The sequence below is a fragment of the Vulpes lagopus genome, chromosome X, assembly GCF_018345385.1.
Source record: "Vulpes lagopus strain Blue_001 chromosome X, ASM1834538v1, whole genome shotgun sequence".
NCBI classification, from domain to species: domain Eukaryota; kingdom Metazoa; phylum Chordata; class Mammalia; order Carnivora; family Canidae; genus Vulpes; species Vulpes lagopus.
Genome location: NC_054848.1, coordinates 106,911,837 through 106,931,941, shown reverse-complemented (window position 1 = coordinate 106,931,941; position 20,105 = coordinate 106,911,837). Strand labels below are relative to the sequence as shown.

The 20,105-nt window shown below is 45.4% G+C and overlaps 1 protein-coding gene across 1 annotated transcript in view; it reads right to left on the bottom strand.

The window, feature by feature from the left end:
* Positions 1–4,684: 4,684 nt before the first annotated feature.
* VGLL1 (vestigial like family member 1) overlaps positions 4,685–20,105 on the bottom strand; it is a 29,343-nt gene continuing 13,922 nt past the window's right edge. The window contains exons 3-5 of the mRNA XM_041741752.1: positions 14,200–14,622; positions 12,230–12,289; positions 4,685–5,912 (exon numbers count right to left, since the gene is read on the bottom strand). Coding sequence (XP_041597686.1) covers positions 5,872–5,912; positions 12,230–12,289; positions 14,200–14,622 — 524 coding nt within the window. The 3' untranslated portion in view covers positions 4,685–5,871. The remainder of the gene's footprint in view (positions 5,913–12,229; positions 12,290–14,199; positions 14,623–20,105) is intronic.

Below are 20,105 nucleotides of genomic sequence, written 5' to 3'. Positions count from 1 at the left end.
AAATAAAAATAAAGGCTGTATATTGGGACACCTGGGTGACTCAGTGGTTGAGCGTCTGCCTTTGGCTCAGGGTGTGATCCTAGTGTCTGGGATCAAGTCCCACATTGGGTTTCTTGTGAGGAGCCTGCTTCTCCCTCTTCTCGTGTCTCTGCCTCTTTGTGTCTCTTATGAATAAATAAAATCTTTTTAAAAAATAAAGACTTATATCGTATAGTATTGGATGGATGAAACATAATTTGTTTCACAGATGCCCTGCTGTCGGGCATTTATATTGTGCCTGATTTTTCACTATTAGAAACAATGTAGTGGGGCAACCCTGGTGGTGCAGCAGTTTAGCGCCGTCTGCAGCCCAGGGCGTGATCCTGGAGACCCTGGATCAAGTCCCATGTCGGGCTCCCTGCATGGAACCTGCTTCTCCCCCTGCCTGTGTCTCTGCCTCTCTCTCCCTGTCTCTCTCTCTCTCTCTCTCTGTGTCTCTATGAATAAATAAATAAAATCTTTTTTAAAAAAAGAAACCATGTAGTGTTGAGCACCTATGTACTGAAATCTTTGTGCATTTGTCGAATTATTTTCCACGGGTACACCCCTAGAGGTTAAGTTGCCAGGTCAAGGGGTATGCCTATTTTGAAGAGTAGCCACTTCATTTAAAAGAAAAACTGCCAATTCTAAAAAAAAAAAAAAAAGAAAGAAAAAAAAAAGAAAAACTGCCAATTCTGTCATGCAGATTTGCTACACAGAGGTCCTCAGATATGATAGCCTCCGAGGGGAAACATGTATATCAGATATGTAGGTGTTTTCCAGACCTGATATGGCAGGGCAGGATAATAGCCCCAGCGAGGTCCTCATCCTGGCCCTCGGGCCCTATGACTGTCTTCATTGACAGGGCAAAGGGAAATGAAGTGTGCAGATAGTATTAAGGTAGCTAATCAGCTTAATGTAAAACAGGGAGATTATCCTGATTATTTGTTGCCCAATGTAATCACCAGGATCCTTGACAGTGGAAGAGGAAGGAGGCTCTGAGAGTTCGGGGTGTGGACTTATTGGGGGAGCCTCAACCTGTGAAAGATACAAGGGGGGGAGGAAGCAGAGGTGAACAGAGACTCAGACCATCATGGGGAATCTCACAAAGTCTTGGCCAATTCAACAGGAATCTGGAACAAATATCACCCAGTAGAGGAGCCCCACAATGGGCAGAAATGGCCAGGCACCAGTGCCTCTATAATGCTTGGTTACTGGTTGGGAGCTACCCACAAATAGCATGGCTGAAGCAGATGCTAAGTCTCCACCAGGTAGAGACACTCAATGAAGTGCACTTCCTGCAGCTGAATGGCAAATCTGGGGCCACCGCAATTCTTCCTTCTGTTCTTCAGCTGTCCAGACCCTGGCCTCTTCTTTGAGCCCTGGTATGGCAACTGTTGATAGGCCTTTTTGAAAATACATTTATTTCAAAAAAGATTTTATTTATTTATTTGAGAGAGAGACAGAGTGAGAGCAGAGGGGAGGGGTAGAGGGAGAGGGAGAAGCTGACTCCCCCTCTGAGCAAGGAGCCCATGCAGGGCTCAATCCCAGGACCCTAGGATCATGACCTGAGCCAAAGGCATATGCTTAATCGACAGAGCCACCCAGGCACCCCATAAATACATTTATTTCAAAATGTAGGCCATCAGAGCTGGAGATGACTTTAGGGATCACCTCATTTTCCACAAAGAAAAACTGAGACCTAGCAAGGTAGGGGCCTATTCAGGAGAACAGCTAGCACGAACAGCAGAGCCAGGACTGGAACACAGGGGTCCTCATTCAAGGTTTGCAGTAGCATTAATAAAAGGCTGGTCAGGGGCACCTGGATGGCTCAGCAAGTTAAGGGTCCAACCCTTGGTTTCAGCTCAGGTCACAATCTCAGGGTCGTGAAATGGAACCCCCCTATGGGGCTCCCGGCTCATCTGGGTATCTGCTTCCCTCTCCCTGTCCTTCAGCCCCTGCCCCTACTCACATACTCTCTCAAATAAATAAATAATTTTTTTATAAGCCTGCTCATTTGGAAAGATTAGTAGAGGGTCACCATTTTCACCAAAAAAGTAACGGTCACTGCTATAAATAAATACTCAACTTGCGTCAAAGTACAGAATCATTAAAAGGAAAAAAAATAACCAGCCTGATCTTTGAGAAGACCTTTGAGGTTTAAATTAATCTTAATTAAATTCATTTAAAAATAACGATAAGGGATCCCTGGGTGGCGCAGCGGTTTGGCGCCTGCCTTTGGCCCAGGGCGCGATCCTGGAGACCCAGGATCGAATCCCACGTCGGGCTCCCAGTGCATGGAGCCTGCTTCTCCCTCTGCCTATGTCTCTGCCTCTCTCTCTCTCTGTGTGACTATCATAAAAAAAAAATTTTAAAAAAATAACGATAAAACGCTAAGCCTTATAAAAATGCTAGAGCCCACTTCATCCCCACTAATCTGCAAAAATTCACAGTGACATACAGTTTTAAAATCTTACACAGTAAGGGAATTAAGATGGGGTACTGCATTATTACTGCACGGGTGGAAGATACAAATGGTTTACTAATTATTTTCAATTCATGATATCAAGCTAGGGAAACCATTATGGAAAGGGCAGAAATATGTATATGGGAGAGAATGATTATATTCTAGTTAGCATTTACTTGTGGAGAGATGACTTTATTTCCAGTGTTACCGGTGGAGTTGTAGACTGGAAAAGTGCGCCAAACCCGTCTCAATTGGATCTGCAAACAACATTCTTATTTGGAATTCTTTTTTTTTTTAAATATTTGTTTGTTTGTTCTTTATTTTATTTATTTTATTTTTTTAAAGATTTTATTTATTTATTCATGAGAGACACACAGAGAGAGGCAGAGACACAGGCAGAGGGAGAAGCAGGCTCCATGCAAGGAACCTGATGTGGGACTCGATCCGGGGTCCCCAGGATCACACCCTACGCTGAAGGCGGCACTAAACCGCTGAGCCACCTGGGCTGCCCTGTTTGTTTGTTTTTTAAAGTAATCTCTACATGCAACATGGGGCTCAAACTCATGACCCTGAGATCAAGAGTCTCAGGCTCTTCCAACTAAGCCAGCCAGGTGCCCCTCTTCCTTGGAATTCTTAAGATGGTCTTTGCTACTAGAAAAAAAGGAGTTGTCACTTTTTCCTTGCTTTTTCAGTACAGGTATCATTCAAGTATGGGAGTTTCCCATTTGAAGCAATTCCAATTTTCCCAACTGTCAAGTTCAGAAATGGGTGTGTTTGGGGGGAGGGACGGCAGCCAGTGAGTCAATCAGGTCACTTGTCCATTTCCCCAAATTGTAGAGAAAGATGTGAATGAGATTTGTGAACTCAAGCTCTGTTGGGCCCTGACTTCCCTGGTTCAAACCTCGATCCATCTGCTAATTCTACACCCCCACCCCTAAACTAGCATCTCACAAGATCATCAGCTAGGAGTGTAGATAAAGCCAGGCAACACACGGGGCCAGTCACCCCACCTTTGTGTGTGAAGAGTGACACACATCATGTGCGTGCGTGTGTGTAGATTTTTAATTCCAAGAGTAAAATGCCAAAAGTGAGTCAAAGAAATGTTTTTTGAGTTAGCTTTTTGGAAATGAGGTGGGAAAGGAAACAAAGGATGGGTATAGAAAGTCAGGAATCTAAGACTAGGATTAAGTGGTTGATCTGGGCAGGGATTTCCCAGCATGTGTCAGAGAAGCAGGGGTCTCTCAGAGGCAGGACGCCTTGTCTTCCCCCTTTATTACAGTGGGTAACTTCAGTACAGCTTTCAGTTTCATTCAAGAGAGAGCTTCGGAATTTGCAAGGAAATGTTATCAGGTTTTACCAGGCTACAGAAGATGCCAGCCTTCTTGGAATCATTTCTTCTTTTTCCCTAAAGAGTATATATTAAGGGTTCAATCCTGATGGTACATATTATCTTTGAGCACAGATGAATCTTTCCAGCGTGAGCCAGAAGAAATACACACTTGGATAATTATGCATCACAAGCCTCCACCCTGAACTTCTCTCAGCCATCACCTAAAAGAGAAATGGCTTTTGAAGGTAACTTTGAGAGAACCTGTATTAGCCAAGTTTCTTTTCTCTTACTAAATCTAGGAAACAGGGACACCTGGGTGGCTCAGTGGTTAAGCACCTGCCTTTGGCTCAGGGCATGATCCTGGAGTCCGGAGGATCAAGTCCCACGTCGGGCTCCTTGCATGAAGCCTGCTTCTCCCTCTGCCTGTGTCTCTGTCTCTCATGAATAAATAAACAAAAATCTATAAAAAAAATAATAAAATAAAATAAAATAAATCTAGGAAACATATGTAACACAATGTCTTGAGACCGAGTTACTGTATTAAACTGCCAAGGTCATGGACTCACTCAAGCAAGAGCTGTGGTCTTTATTTACACAGCAGATGGGAGGAAACATATCCAAGAGCCATGTTGATGTTAACCCTTGAAAAGTCCTATGGTGGGGAGACCTGGACAGGTCACTTACCAATGCTAAGCCTCAGTACGCACATGGATTATGTGGAGATAATACCAGTCCCAGGGTTACTGGGAAGTTGGCATGAGATCACGGATGTGAAAGAATTTGAAACAGAGAATAGCATAATCCAAAAAAGTAGTTTTATTGTTTATTCACCCTCCGAGCTATTACATAGGAGCAAGTAGGGGGTGCTGTGTGGACAGCCAACACTGCCAGCAGGGGATTCTGAGGTTGTCACAGGCTACCTGCCAAGCTCACGCTGACTGCAAGGTTATCTACTAGATTAGAGACATGAGGGAGTTCAAAGAAATTTGTCATTTTATCTGGAACAATCTGTAGGGAGGTCCTGCTGCCACGTCTTGGACTAAGCCTTGTCTTTTACCTCCAATTTGTCTAAGATGCTGTGGGTACCTATTTGGGTGGCCCCAATGGCTCTGTGCCAAAAAGAGAGCTAATGGCTTCCAGATGTCACTAACAGTGAAAGAGCTAAGGGGCAGGCTTCATGGTTTATAGAAGCCAGTAACGTGTCACCAAGGTCCAGATAAACACCTGCGGGGGGGTCAGATGCCAGAGTCCTCATCCTCAGAGAGAGGGCAGAAAGCAGTTGGATCCACAGCTAAGAGATGCTCTTGGCACAGAACTGTCTAGGCCCAGCTCGGGACGGGGCAGTCTGTTCCCTAACTTCCAATAAGTCAGCTCTCAGGTTTCTCAGCAACTCTATTTGGAATCCCTTTTTCAGAACTGAAGAATCAAACATTCCCAGCGAAAGTACTTCATTCATGAGAGCCCTTCCGAACCTTTTCTGCTTCTTTCCAGACTCTGAGGATGCTGGCAGAAAATGCCCAGCCTCAACTTCCTCAGTGGGTCTTGCCCACTCCTGTTCTCATTTTGCCTTTGGTGGAGGCAGGAGTGCAGCCTGCCACAGTCTGGGCTCAGGCTAGAAAGCTTCAGGCCATTGCTGGTATGTCGTCCATTCAGTTGGCAAACTAGGACAAGCCCATAGGACACCACACGGTCAGTCTCTGTCTGAAAGACTCTGCTGGTAGGGGGTAAGGAGACTGATTTCTAAGTAGGGAGGCAGCAGGTACAGGGAAGGTAAGATAAGCAAGCAGGGGGCCCTCTAAAAGTTCCCAACACTGAACTGCTCTTTTAACCATTTCATATGCTGAGGAGTCACTGATGTTTGAAAAATTCTTGCCATAGGTCACAGGTGCCAGGGAAGAAATGTGTAGAATTTTAGGGAGAACATCAACTTGCTCCTGGCGCAATGCTCTTTAGTGACGGAAAGAGAAAAAGGCGGTGCAGTCTCTAGGCCCTCTAGATTCACAGTAGAAAATCATGAGCAGGTTTGGAAAAAAAATTCTCTTCTTCGTACTGAGGTTCAATAAAAGAACACATCTCTTCTCTCTGGAGACTGGTTTTCTGAAAAACAGGATAAGCATGATGAGGAAGAAGCTGGCTCTGGGATCAAGTGAGCCCAGATCTGAATCTTGACTTCACCACTGCCTAGTTGTGTGACTTCAGGCGAGTTGCCTAGCCTCACATTCTCATCTGTTAAATGGGACTACTAATGCTACCTTCCTTCCCAAGATCCTGGAAGGGATTAAGTGAGTTAAACACATGGGAAGTCCTTCCAACAGTGCCTGGAACATGTATGCTCAATAAATGTTAGCTATTATTTTGAAAGAGGCAATGTTGGGCAGCCCGGGTGGCTCAGTGGTTTAGCGCTGCCTTCAGCCCAGGGCCTGGTCCTGGAGACCTCAGATTGAGTCCCGCATCGGGCTCCCTGCATGGAGCCTGCTTCTCCCTCTGTCTGTGTCTCTGCCTCTGTGTGTGTGTCTCTCATGAATAAATAAAATCTTAAAAAAAAAAAAGAGGCAGTGTCTTTGGGGCACCTGGGTGGCTCAGTTGGTTAAGCATCTGACTCTTGGTTTTGGCTTAGGTCATGATCTCAGGGTTATGAGATGAAGCCCAGTGCTCAGCGGGGACTCTGCTTGTGATCCTGTCTCCCTCTCCCTCTGCCCCTTCCCCCTAACCCCGAATGTGCATGCTGGCTATCTCTCAAGTAAATAAAATGTTAAAAAAAAAAAGAAAGAGAAAGAGAGACAATATCTTTATATGTAGTGGAGTAGAATTAGCTTTGTAGGGAAGACCAAGGATTTGGAAGTCAGAGAAAGCAGAATCTGGCACTCACTCAACATTGACCTTGGGCAAATTTACTTAACCTCCTTAAACCTCAATTTTCCTATCCTGTGAATGAGGATAAAAATAGTACCTGCCTTGTAGATAGCTACTGGTTCTTATTTTGCTTCACTTCCACGAATCTTATCATTCTCCTCATCTCTAATGACCTTTTACTTCCTTCGACCTCAGCCAGCCATTCCCATGGCCACACACTAGACTTTGTCATCACCCACACGTGGTACCCTTGCCATTTCAATTTCAAACATCTACTCTCCACCCACCACCTCCCACATTATTGGTGTAAGTAGTCTTAGCACTACATGTTTCCATAACCTAATGCTCTGGTCCATCAACCTCCACTACCCCTCTTCCCCATCGGCCTCCTCCTTCTTTGTGCCACTCAGAGACCAGGCTCCCTTGTTACAGTCACTCATTTGCAAATACCCTCAGCAATTTTTCCTCTCACCCCATCCATCACGCTTAGCTGCCAAAGCCAAAGCCTCCATCCCAGATGAACCTCGGACGAACCTCACCATCTTCCTTCTATGCATCACCCTAACCAAACAGCACTCAGGTAAATCACACCACCCAGCTCTTTCTACTTGTGACTCTTGACCTCAAACGTCAGCTGGGAACTCAAGAAGCTGACAACTTTCATACTTGCCCACCTTTCAACACTCAGATTCATTCTCAGCTGATGTTCTTGCCCCAGAGTTGATGGAAAAAACAGAGGTCATTTGATTAGTACTCTTCCAGATCCCTACAACAAACATGCAAATTGACTTGTACCTGTGTCCTTATTCTCCTTTTGTACAGTTTCAGTGCTACTATGTCCCCTCTTTCTAGCCATGTCAGTACTTTCACATGGACCTTCTCTGGTCTCAATGACCCCCCAACCCCATGAAGTTATCCTCATCCTCCTCCATCATTATTTGATCTCTTCATCTTCGTTGGATCATTCCCATTACCAGACAGATAAAAGGCAAATATTAGAGCCTTTAAAAATATTTTATTTATGTATTTGTGAGGGAGCGGGGGAGGAGCAGAGGAAGACGGACAGCAGACTCTACATTGAGCACAGATCCCATGACCCTGAAATCATGACCTGAGCCAAAAGCAAGAGTTAGACGCTCAATGGACTGAGCCACCCAGGAGCTCCTGCCTTCTTTTTTTTTAAAAAGACCCTTGCAACCCCACTAAGTCTCTAGCAACTACATTTCTACTCATTTGGGGCTAAACTTCTCTGAGGGGCGCTGGTACCTACAATCTCCACTTTCTCATCTTCCATTCAGTCTGCCAGCCACTGCTCCTATGAGGAAAACTGCTCTTTAAAAAAAAAGATTTTATTTATTTATTCATGAGAGACACAGAGAGGCAGAGATACAGGCAGAGGGAGAAGCAGGCTCCCTGCGGGGAACCCAACGTGGGACTCGATCCTGGGTCACCAGGATTAGACCCTGGACCAAAGGCAGTGCTAAACCACCAAGCTACCCAGGGATCCCAGGAAAACTGCTCTTAACAAGGTTATCAAAATCTGATGCCACTGGCAAGAGAAATTTCTGTCTGTATCCAGGAGAATTTTCCCACTCTTCTTGAATATCTCAGGAGCCTAGGGAAGCCCCGGTGGCTCAGTGGTTTAGCACCGTCTTCAGCCCAGGGCATGATCCTGGGGACCCGGGATCAAGTCCCACGTCAGGCTCCCTGCATGGAGCCTGCTTCTCCCTCTGCCTCTCTCTCTCTCATGAATAAATAAAATCTAAAAAAAAAAATCTCAGGAGCCTTTGACCAAGTGGATCATTCCCCCTGTTTTGAAACATCACTCCTCAGTATCCTCTGCTGGTTCCTCACAGCCCCACCCTCTGAACATCGGCACACTTTTGGAATCTCTCCTCTGTCTTATCTACACTTTCTGCTAAGGTGATCATTCAGCAACTTGAAGTACTGTCAATTTATATATTGATCAACCTCAAAGGTTTACCTAGGCTTCCCTTCTGAACTCCTCACTTATATACACAACTATTTAAGAGATATATCCCCTTGGATGTCTTATAGGCACCTTAGACTTACACGGCCAGAGTTGAATAGAGTCAACAGAATTGTGTTCCCCTACAATTTCCCTTGTTTTGACGCATGTACCACTATCCACCGAGTTGCTCAAGCAGGAAACCTAAGAGCTACCCTGGATTCTTCTCCTTTCCTCAGCACTCCCATCTAAACCATTAGCAAATCCTAACAGCTAAACCTCCCACATAGGTCTCAAATGCATCAACTTGTCTCCATTGCAGCCACGTAAACCAAGCTGCCATCTTCTCAGGTGTCTTCCCTCCTAACCAGTCTGTTTTCTTTCTTGCCTTCCTCCAGTGTGTCATTTCCATGATGGCTGAGTTGACCCTAGTAAGTACAAATTGGATCACACTTAAAATCTTCCCATGGCATGGCTTACCAAGTCACTTAGAGCATAAAAGCCAAACTCCCAATATGACCCATTAAGATCACAGGTCACCTGGCTCCTGTCTACCTCTCCAGCCTGGTCTTGTGCCACACAGCCCTTTCTCACCAAACTCTGGCCACACTGATCTTTCTCCACTCCTCACAGACATCTAGCCCTTTGCATGGGCAGCTTCCCCCACCCTCTCCATCTCCATGCCAACTCTCCCTCAAGCTGACTCTCCCCTCCCCCTTTATTTGGGCCCCTGCTCACACATCACTGTCTTAGAGGAGCCCTCTGACCACCTTATCCAAAGTTGGTTCCCATTTTCCCATATTTCAACACCCTGTAGTTTTCCTTATAGCACTTATAACTTGTAAATATTTTTTTCCCTTTTGGGGAGAGTGAGGTCTTGCCTTCCCCACTAGATTATTAGCTCTACGAGGGCAGGGACAGAGAGGGTCATTCACTAATATCATATATGTACATTTGTAACACCATGCCTGGCAGTTAGCAATGTCAATGAGCAATACTGATGTATTATTATCTGTAGACATTAAAGCAATGCAGTGTCTATTTCTACAGACCAAAAAAAAAAAGCAAATTTGCTAAAAAATTTTGGCACCAAAGTTTTTGGGACTCACCTCCAGAAAGGTCTGACTACTATTCTGGCTGATTGCTCTGCTCCACATGGCTCTGTCGCACAGATGTGTGACAGATAGCACAGGGTACTGAGCCCATGTGGGAGGGGCAGGAGACTCTACCCTCCTTCCTTTGACAAATCTTTTTCTGGGGCCTCACTCAGGAAATCTTTCATAACTACTGAAATTCCTACTGAAAGGTTCATCCAGTTCATTTTGAAACCAGCTTCATATAAATTATACAAAGAATCAAACACATAGAAGTGACAGAGTTCTGTGCCAGATCTATTGTAACAGGAAGTGAGGATGCAGAATCTGTGCATTTCACAAGCTCCCCCAAGATACTCGCTATCAGTCAAGACTGGGAGCCTGGCACATGCTGAAAAGCAGGGGCTTTGCTGGAGTTCCTGGAAGTGGCTCCCTTTCCCAGTTCCCGTGCCCTGCTGCCTCCCTCTGCCCAGAGCCACAGTGGCAGGATAGCTGCCCTGGGACTGTTGGCATAGCCAGTAGCCACTCCCCATCTCCCTTTAACTACTCTCCTTTCAACTACTCTCCCTTCAACTACTCTCCGCTCGGGGAGTCCAACCCCTTGCCCATTTCCATAGGTAATGTTGTTCCTGTGCCTGCTTTCCAAGCATTCCCTCCCCTTATTCTAGGACAGTGTCCAGGCCACAGATAGTGAATCCAGATACAGTGGAATGATTTTACCAGTTGCCAATTCCCACTGTTGTACACTTGATTTAGGTTGGAATTGTTTTTCAAGATTTATGTTTATTGCAAGTTAGGATTCGGGATGGCTTCAAGACTGAGAGCAAAAGAGAGTAGTACCCCTGCCACCTATTGCTGTGTGACCTTAAGGCAAGTCCTGTCACTTGTTTGAGACTTAGTCTCTGTGTCTATAGAATGAGAGTATCTATGCATCCATTCAATCCCTATTTACCGAATATCTGTTGTGTTAAGGCACCTAAGATACATACATACATAATTCACAAAGTCACTGTGGGCACTGAGCAGGAAGGCATGCATGGGATCCGGCTCATTGTCCCCACCCGTACATGTTGTTGCTGTTGTTTTTGGCCTGTAAACAATTTAAAGCATCAAGTTTCCAGTAATTCTAAGGCTTAACATTACCAAGTGTATAAACTATTAACAAGTACTTAGAGAAGATTTTATAATCCTGACTTTCATTAATTAGTAGGCTAGAAAAGCTCCTCTTGGGTAGAGATTAATGCGAAGCCTGACTCAGCCATGCTAAAGCTCTTGAACCAGCCCTAAATCCATCTCCTCACTTGGGCATGACAAATTAATCACCGAGGGTGGTTTATGGCTTTGTCTGTTGGTCTGTCTTACAAAGGGGCTTCAATCAAAATAATCTGTACTATATCGGCAGATGTATTTTTACTCTTTCCTTCTTCAGCATTCTTCTATTGTTCCCAGGATTCACTCATTCATCCACTCAACAAATATGCATTCACCTCTGTTCCAGGCTTTGTTGCAGGTGCTGGGATGTGGGTGTACACCCCTCAAAGTCTTGGCCCTTGAGCAGCTGACATTCTAGGGAGGTCTACTATTGCCCTCACCCCACTCTACACTAGACTGTAAAGTATTTGAGATTGGGGCCATGGCAGCAGCTCTTCCCTTCCTTATACACACAGCTTGGAGCAACCTGAGACACACAAAATACCCTCTCCTCCCAAAAGTCACTTTTTGATAGCTTACTATGTGCCAGTCTTATCCTGTGTGTTTGGTGGCTCATTTTTTATGGCTTACTGTGACTAATTTACAGTGGAATGTCAATCCTCAGCATTTACATATATTATTTTATTTAATCCTCACAGAAACTTGGGGGGGGGGGACACACAGTATTTTAATCCTCAGTTCACAAATGAGGCAACTGAGGAATGAAGAGGTTAAGAAATGTGACCAAGTTTCTGAAGCTAGTAAGTAATGAGCCCAAATTCGAACCCAGGCCATAAAGACCCCCAGGCCTTTCCATCCAGATTGTTCCCTTTGTACGTTCCTACTGACACCACTTAAACATTGAGTGTGGAGCCCAGAGTCCTGGCCTTTAGCCTCAGGTGACATTTTCCTCCCGCAGAGTCCTGGGGTGGCCCTATGTTCCAGGCTGAAAAGTGAACACCTGGGACAAGTAAACTCCGCCTCATGAATTTGTTCATTTTGCTGAGTCATCTGGGTTAAATCTAGCTAAGGTGAAAGAACTCAATAGAGCTACTAGGATAGCAAAATAGAGAAAGAAAGAGACAGAGAGAGAGAGAGAAAAGAAGAAAATGGCCAAGACATTTTATAAGGCACCAAGTGCATGTGCTCTTTGACACTAAGATGAAACAAATTACAACTATGAAAATACTAAATAATAGAGATCAAGGTATTTTCAGCTGAGGAGCCTGGTTTTCACATTGGGAGCTTCTCAGGTTTTGTTCTCAAGATACAGAAACGTAGTATCAAAGGCAGAACCAGATACCTACTTTCACTTGCAAGGTTGGCACTGGCAGGTCCACCATCTGGGGGGAAATATATTTTCTTATCTAGAAAGGAAGAACACATGATTAGAAATCTCCAGGGACCCCAAATGGCCTGTCCCTATTTTTTTTTTGTTTAAGATTATTTATTTATTTTTTATTTGAGAAAGGGAGAGGAAAAGAGCATGAGCAGGGAGAGGGGCAGAAGGAGAGGGAGCAGCAGACTCTCTGCTGAGCATGGAGCCCACAGCTCCTGCGGGGCTCTATTCCAGGACCCTGAGATCATGACCTGAGCTGAAGACAAATACTTAACTGACTGAGCCACCCAGGTGTCCCTGCCCCTCAATTTATAGACTCTGGGCAGATTCTCTCTTATCAGAAGTCACAAAAACAGAGAAGTTTCTGTTTTTAAGGTACCTTGGGTCTTGTTCCCATCTTACAGGCAGTGTTCCTGACTTCCCCAACAGATCCTAAGAGCATCAGGTCAATTAATACTACTGACATCAATGTTAGTAGGAGAGTATGAAGTTTGCAGTAGTCAGACCTGGTGATAAAAATTTGAGAACGGGTCTACAGGTTTCAGAAATAGGATCACACCTGCATCATAATTTTGCCATGATGTGCCTGGCATATAGTAGATGCTCACTAAATATTTGCTGAATTGGGTTTTAACTGTATAGTTGTTATGTTTGGGAGGTGAGGATTTGAGCCATCTGTGTTCTAACCAACTGTCGAAACGGGGCTCTGCTTTGTGTATGCACAGGCATATATGCAGACACAGTTGGCCTAATTTTTCCTCTGAATCTGGGAGGACAGATTTTTGAAAGAGTACAGGGATGGGAATTTTCATTGGTTTCCCAAGCATGACATTTTTATGATTTACTCTTGAAGTACATTCCTAATCAAACTCTGGAAATGACAGAGTGGTGTTTTAATGGGAAATTTGTTTTCAACATTAGGCTGGAACACAGTGCCTGACTTAGGTAGGCTATGCTGAACAGGCCCTTTGTGTACTGTATATTTAGTTCAGAGTAAAGGCAGCTTCTAGCAATTTCTTTCAGGCATGGAACACTAGAACTACTGACACATACGGACTAGGGGGCTGTAAAAGAAAATTTGTCCAGAGTATAGAATGCCAGAGGATGCAGACTTGGCCCATTGAAACCATAAAATATATATTATTACCAATGTTTCACATAAAGGCAAATTTTGTAGCAGATTGGGTTGTTCTGTTGGTGAAAGTATACTTCAGACCAATTCTTTTACAAAGAAGGGATTCTTATTTTTTGGTAGGTATTTGGCATCTAGTAGGCACTAATTAAATAGTTGTTGGGTGAATGAAGAAGTAAATGAGCCTTAGGGGATTTTAGTTCAGGGGTAGGGGCAGTGTCCAGGGAGCAGGAACCCAAGGGAGACTGCACATGAGGGGCCCAGTTCACAGGCACAAGCCACCGACAGCCAGATGCTGTGGCGGTCTCCAGGCAGCAATGGGACCACCTCTATGGTGGCTTTGAATTTTAATATTTGGAGCAGATGGTTGGTATACAATGCCCTTGTTTTTACCCAGGAACCTGGAATCACTGCTAGTCACCAACCTGTTTAGAGGATAGAGTTTGTGCCTGTAGGTATGTCACAGAGTTCTGTTTTACAAATGGATTATTTGGTGGCTTATGTGGTGAGGTAAATGCAGGACCCTGTGAGTTTAGGTAGTAGCCTAAATCATTTTTCTAGAATAAGTCCAAGTCAACAGACTGGGGTGAATATTCGGGGACAAGTCCATCTGGTTGGCTATCTATGTAGAATGTCGATGAAGCTTAGTGAAGATCTATGGAAGTCGAAGCAGAGCATTCCATATCTCGGAAACCCCATGTCTGAAGCAGGAGCAATTAGCCTTAGCACCCCTTCTCATTGCCAACTCCCTCTCAACTACAACCAATCAGAGACCATCCTCCAAGTATCTGGAGGCATTTTCTTACAGTGGGCTGAGCTGGGAGGCAAGCTGCAGAGCAATCCTGTGCTTCCGGCTATCTGGGTAGAGTTGCAATCCTCCCACACTGCAGACTCCTGAGGATGGGCTAGGTGTTGATCTTGCTGGAGGAGACTTAGGAAGGGCTCATAGTTCCCACTGGGTTGGGGCTCGGGGACCATGTGCCCCCTGGAGTAGGCCTTAGGGTAGCCAGGCTCTGAAGAGCTGGGGTAATGCCATGGCTCGTCAGACTCAACAGGGGGGCTCCCCACCAGGGACGCTGGGTACTGATCCATAGTCATGAGACTAGGCCCATTCAAGTTGCAGTTGGTGGCACCATATGCAAAAGATGCTTCTGGCTCTAGCTCTGGCTCTGGCTCTGGCTTTGTCCACTGAGACGAGAAACGCCACTGGTTTGGAGGCATGTCACTATCTGGGAAGGAAAGATGTACAAGACACGTTAGGTGTTGTTTTCAAAATGGAAATAGATAAAATTTTTTTTCTGGTTACTACACACTCTATTTTTTAATGTCAATAAAATGTAGAAAAAGTAAAAACAAAAACAAAAACAAAACATCATGCTACCTATAATATCCAGAGACCACCACTGTCCACTTTTAGGTATACTTCTTTCTAGGATTTGTTTCTATTCAGGTCCACAGGGTTTTCACATTACATAGGATTTTTTTAAGATTTTATTTATTCATGAGACACACACACACACACACACAGAGAGAGAGAGAGAGAGAGAGAAAGGCAGAAACACAGGCCGAGGGAGAAGCAGACTCCATGCAGGCAGCCCGACGTGGGACTCGATCCTGGGTCTCCAGGACCACACCCTGGGCTGAAGGCGGTGCTAAACCACTGGGCCACCTGGGTTGCCCATCTTCACATAGGATTTTTAAGGCAGCTTTTGCGTCATTAAAATACCACAAATATCCTCCCATAGCAATGAACAAAGCCAACACCAGCAGAATATTCAGTTATGTTAACAACACCGCGATGACCATCTTTGTATACACATTTTTGCAACGATGTCCAACGAGCCCCTCAAGGAAACTTTTCTAGAAGTAAAATTGCTTGATTAAAGGTGATTTGTGTTTGGTTGTTGCTAGCTGACTTTATTTTATAGCCAGTGGCTTGAATACACCGAATAGAAGGATGCCAAAAAACTTTGTAAAGGGTTTAACGCCTGTGTAAGTCACTCATACAAGTCTAAGTGTTCAAATACCATTTTCTAGAGGCATCGGGGGCATGGGGATGCTAAGACTGGACCAGGTTAGCAAAGCAGATTAGTCAAGTAGGGAACTGAGCTAGAGCAATAAGTGATGGGTAGGGAAGTGATTGCTCGGACCTCTTCCTGCAGAAGCAAAAATGCTCAAGGTCAAGCAGTGATGGAATCTCCTTTGGTCTTATAGATACTATTCTAATTGTGCTTATGGTAGCAGCTGAATCTGAGTGTTCAAAAAGTCTAGGGCAGCTCTCAAAATGGATGGATGTTTTCCCCATTCGCAACACCCACACAGGCAAGAAGGGAGGAGGGAGAGAGCTCTGGCAGATGGTGCTTAAAGCCTAGAGCCTCTCATCTATCCAAGATAATGAAGGGGGGCGTGGGCGTGGAGACAAAGGAAGATTGGAGGGCTGGAGAGACTGTCTGATCCCCTTCCCCCCCAACCACGTGTGCCTCTCCCAGATCTCCTGAATGTTCCACTTCCTTGGGTTTTGTACAAGTTAAAAGCATCTTGAGTGGTCTGCACAGGGACACTGCAGCAACCCACCCTCCCATCATAGCTTTTCATGTAATACAGATGATAAGGGCAAAATAAGCCCTACCCTATGTGGCATAGACATTCTACCCAACATTTCAAATCACTTACAATGAGCTGAGGGCTATGGTTGGCCTCTTTTAATGAAACCAAGGGCAAGGAAACATATTAAGATTTGTTCCTGGGGGGGGGGAGATTTGTTCCTGGGGATAAATGCTACTTTTGAAAATTGGTATCTGCAGACCGGTAGCGGTTCAGGGCACTGTGTAGCACAAATAGAGCGATTAAGTGGACTTAGTATAATCACTCTGCGTGCTTCATGTTGAATAAGGGTACTGCATGTTCTGAGCACAAGTTAGAAACAATGTGTAGCCTGACAAGCGGGCAGTTTCCATCTGAACTGGCCTTACAGATCTCATACATATGACCTAGAAGCTGAATGCTTGAAATGTGCAAGGCAGGGCCCCAGTGGTTTTTAAATATTTCTTTTAACTGCTTTCCTTCCAGAATTTTCTTTTCAATTTTTTAGGCCATCCAGAATTTTCTTTTATTTTTTTAAGATTTATTTATTTAGGGACGCCTGGGTGGCTTAGCAGTTGAGCATCTATCTGCCTTTGGCTCAGGGCATGATCCCGGAGTTCCCGGATCGAGTCCCACATCGGGCTTCCTGCATGGAGCCTGCTTCTCCATGCAGATGAATAAATCTTAAAAAAAAAAAAAAAGATTTATTTATTCATGAGGCAGAGACATAAGCATAGGGAGAAGCAGGCTCCTGGCAGGGAGCCTGATGCAGGACTCGATCCCAGATCCCAGGATCACGACTTGAGCTGATGGCAGATGCTCAACCCCTGAGCCACCCAGGCATCCCATAGGCCTTCCAGAATTTTCTGATCAAAATGTTAAGGGGAGTGGGTGGTGTGTCACCATCCAAGGACCATTTTGTCCCTGAGTGCACCAGAGCACAGTTTGGATGGCAGCATGTGTGAGGGGGGGCAGTGTCCCAAATCCCAAATTCACAGCAACCTTATAGTGGGCCTTGGATCACCTGGGGAAAGCCATCTTTCCAGAGCAGACTTGGATGCTGGTGTCCCAAGGAATGGAGGCCCTGAATTTTGGGGGGGCCACTCTTTCCAGCAACCATGCTCATCTAGCCTGTGAACTATGAAGGTATTCTAAGCCACAGCCCTTGCTGTCTCAAGGTGGCTGCTGCTGCTAAAAGTGACCCTGGTGACTCTTTCTTACCCAAGGTCCCCCCCTCTCTTAGTTACCTCTAGAGATGAGAGAAAGGGAGCCTCGGGGAAGACTGCTGCTATACCAAACCCCAAACTATAGTAATGAATAGAGACCAGTCAAGAACATTTTGGTCCTGCGACATTTGAGGCAGCCTGGATTTTCCTTTCGGTGGATACAAAAGGCTTCCATCCCATATACTCCCAACTCTGAGCACCTAGGCCCTGCCTCTCAGTCCCATCCCAGCCTCAGAGATACTGGCCCCATTCCCCACCCCACCCCACCCCTTTAGGGTGAAAGCGGCAGGCCATTCCCCTGCCTCCTAAGCAAACACAGACAGGACCCTCACATCCACCCAGATACATTTCTTTTTTTAAGATTTTGTTTATTAAGGAGAGAGATAGAAAGATGAGAGAACATCTCATTATTATTATTATGTAATTGCAGTTATAATTATTGTAAATTATTGTTCTCTCAGAGAACAAGCAGGGAACTAGCAAACTCCCAGAGCAGGAAGCCCAAAATGGTGCTGGATCCCAGGACCCTGAGATCACGACCTGAACCTAAGCCACCGAGGTGCCCCTGGAATAATCATTCCTAGTGTTTTTTTTTAAAGATTTTATTTATTTATTCATGAGAGATACACAGAGAGAGGCAGAGAGACAGGAAGAGGAAGAAGCAGGCTCCTCACAGGGAGCCCGACGTGGGACCTGATCCCGGGTCTCCAGGATCCTGCCCTGGGCTGAAGGAGGCGCCAAACCGCTGAGCTACCAGAGCTGCCCTCATTCCTAGTGTTTATTAAGCGCACTATGCTTTATGTGTAGAGGTTAAAAAATTCAAAATGCTAGTATTTTATATATTTTTTTACCTACAGGAATGAGAATTTCAGAAGGTTCAATCTACTATTATCACATGAAATTTTAACAATTCTATCAGGTTGGTAATACATCCTGTCCACTTTACAGAAGGGGAAAGAAGGCTGAGAGAAGGTCAATAATGTAGCCACTTGGCACAGCCAGGCCTTGACATTGGATCTGTTTGATTCAGGAGCCAGAGCTTTTCACCCCTACACTATGCTGCCCTCCTAAGTTAGTGTCACTACCTCCCACCCTGCTGTTGGTTGCCCCAGGGACCATGTCGTCAATTGCTGACATATTCACTTAAAAGCAGAAATGTGGACTTCACAAATTCAGCAGTTCTAATGAAATCAATTATACTCATTGTGTAGCCTTGATCTGAAGTGTCAAAATAATTCCTACGAAATTTCTTATATGAAAAGTTTTTTTTAAAAAAGATTTTATTTAGGGCAGCCCGGTGGAGCAGTGGTTTGGCGCCGCCTGCAGCCTGGGGTGTGGTCCTGGAGACCCAGGATTGAGTCTCACGTCGGGCTCCCTGCGTGGAGCCTGCTTCTCTCTCTGCCTGTGTCTCTACCTCTCTCTCTCTGTGTCTTTTTAAAAATATTTTATTTATTTATTCATGACAGACACACACACACACACACACACACACACAGGGAGAGAGAGAGAGAGAGAGGCAGAGACACAGGCAGAGGGAGAAGCAGGCTCCATGCAGGGAGCCCGATGCGGGACTCCATCCCGGGTCTCCAGGATCACACCCCGGGCCAAAGGCGGTGCTAAACCACTGAGTCACCAGGGCTGCCCTACAATTTCTTTTTAAAATATATTTTATTTTTCTTAAGTAGACTCCACACCCAATGTGGGGCTTGAACTCACAACCCCAAGCTCAAGAGTCACATGCTATATTGACTAAGCCAGCCAGGTGCTCCTCCTAACCTGCAATTTCTTTTTTTTTTTTAACATCTGTTTTTTTAAATATTTTATTTATTCATGAGACACACACACGCACGGAGAGAGAGAGAGGGAGAGAGGCAGAGACACAGGCAGAGGGAGAAGCAGGCGACGTGGGACTTGATCCCGGGTCTCCAGGATCAGGCCTTGGGGTGAAGTCGACGCTAAACTGCTGAGCCACCCAGGCTGCCCATAACCTGCAACTTCTTAATTCACTCACTCACTCACTTGATATTCCCCACTAGCCAGGAAGCTTGGGGAACATGGAGAACTTTTCTCTTTTGCTCACCATCATACCCTCAGGGACTTGCACAGTGCCTGGCACATAGCCGGCCCTGACTGAACACTATTCTAAGGAATGCAGACACACACATGCACTCATATGCTTGCACATAAACACACATGCACACTCACAAACACGTATCCCCTCTCAAAGACCTGCACACTCAAGCATACACTCACATCCCCACTATATCTTTCTATATTGAGGTGGCCAGTGTGCAAAATGGCTAAGGACACAGGCTTTGAAGTCAGAGAGGCTTCTCCCCTCTTCCTGGTCCAATCCCAGCTCTGCGACTTTCTAGTTGTGGGACACTGAGCACATCTCTCATCTCCTTCCAGGATTGTTGGGAGATTGAATGGGATGATCCTCGATTCCCCTGAAGGGCTTAGCACAGTGCCTGGTCCCTAACAGCCCCCACTCCCTCTACCCCGGCCATTGCTATTGTTGATTATTACTGATCCTTATCTGGGTTCATACTCATGGGCTTCTTTCCTGGTTTGCAACACTCCATGTACATTAGCCCAGCCCAGGAAAAAGGAAAATGATAACGGCTAAGGTCTGAGGGTCGCCCCCTGCCATTGGTCACCTAGTCCCAGGGAAGGGAAGAGTGCAGGGCTGAGCAGAAAAGCCCGCAGCAACAGCAGCAGGAGCAGCACCTGAGGGCTGATGTGGAGGGTGGATGGTATAGATAGTGGATGTAGAAGAGAATTTTCGGAAGCCATTGCTCAGTGCATGTCCATTTCCAGGAAATGATACACCAGAGGTGGGCTGGAGCAATTGCAAATCCACAACAGTTTTGTTTACTGAGCACTTACCAAGGCCAAGCGCT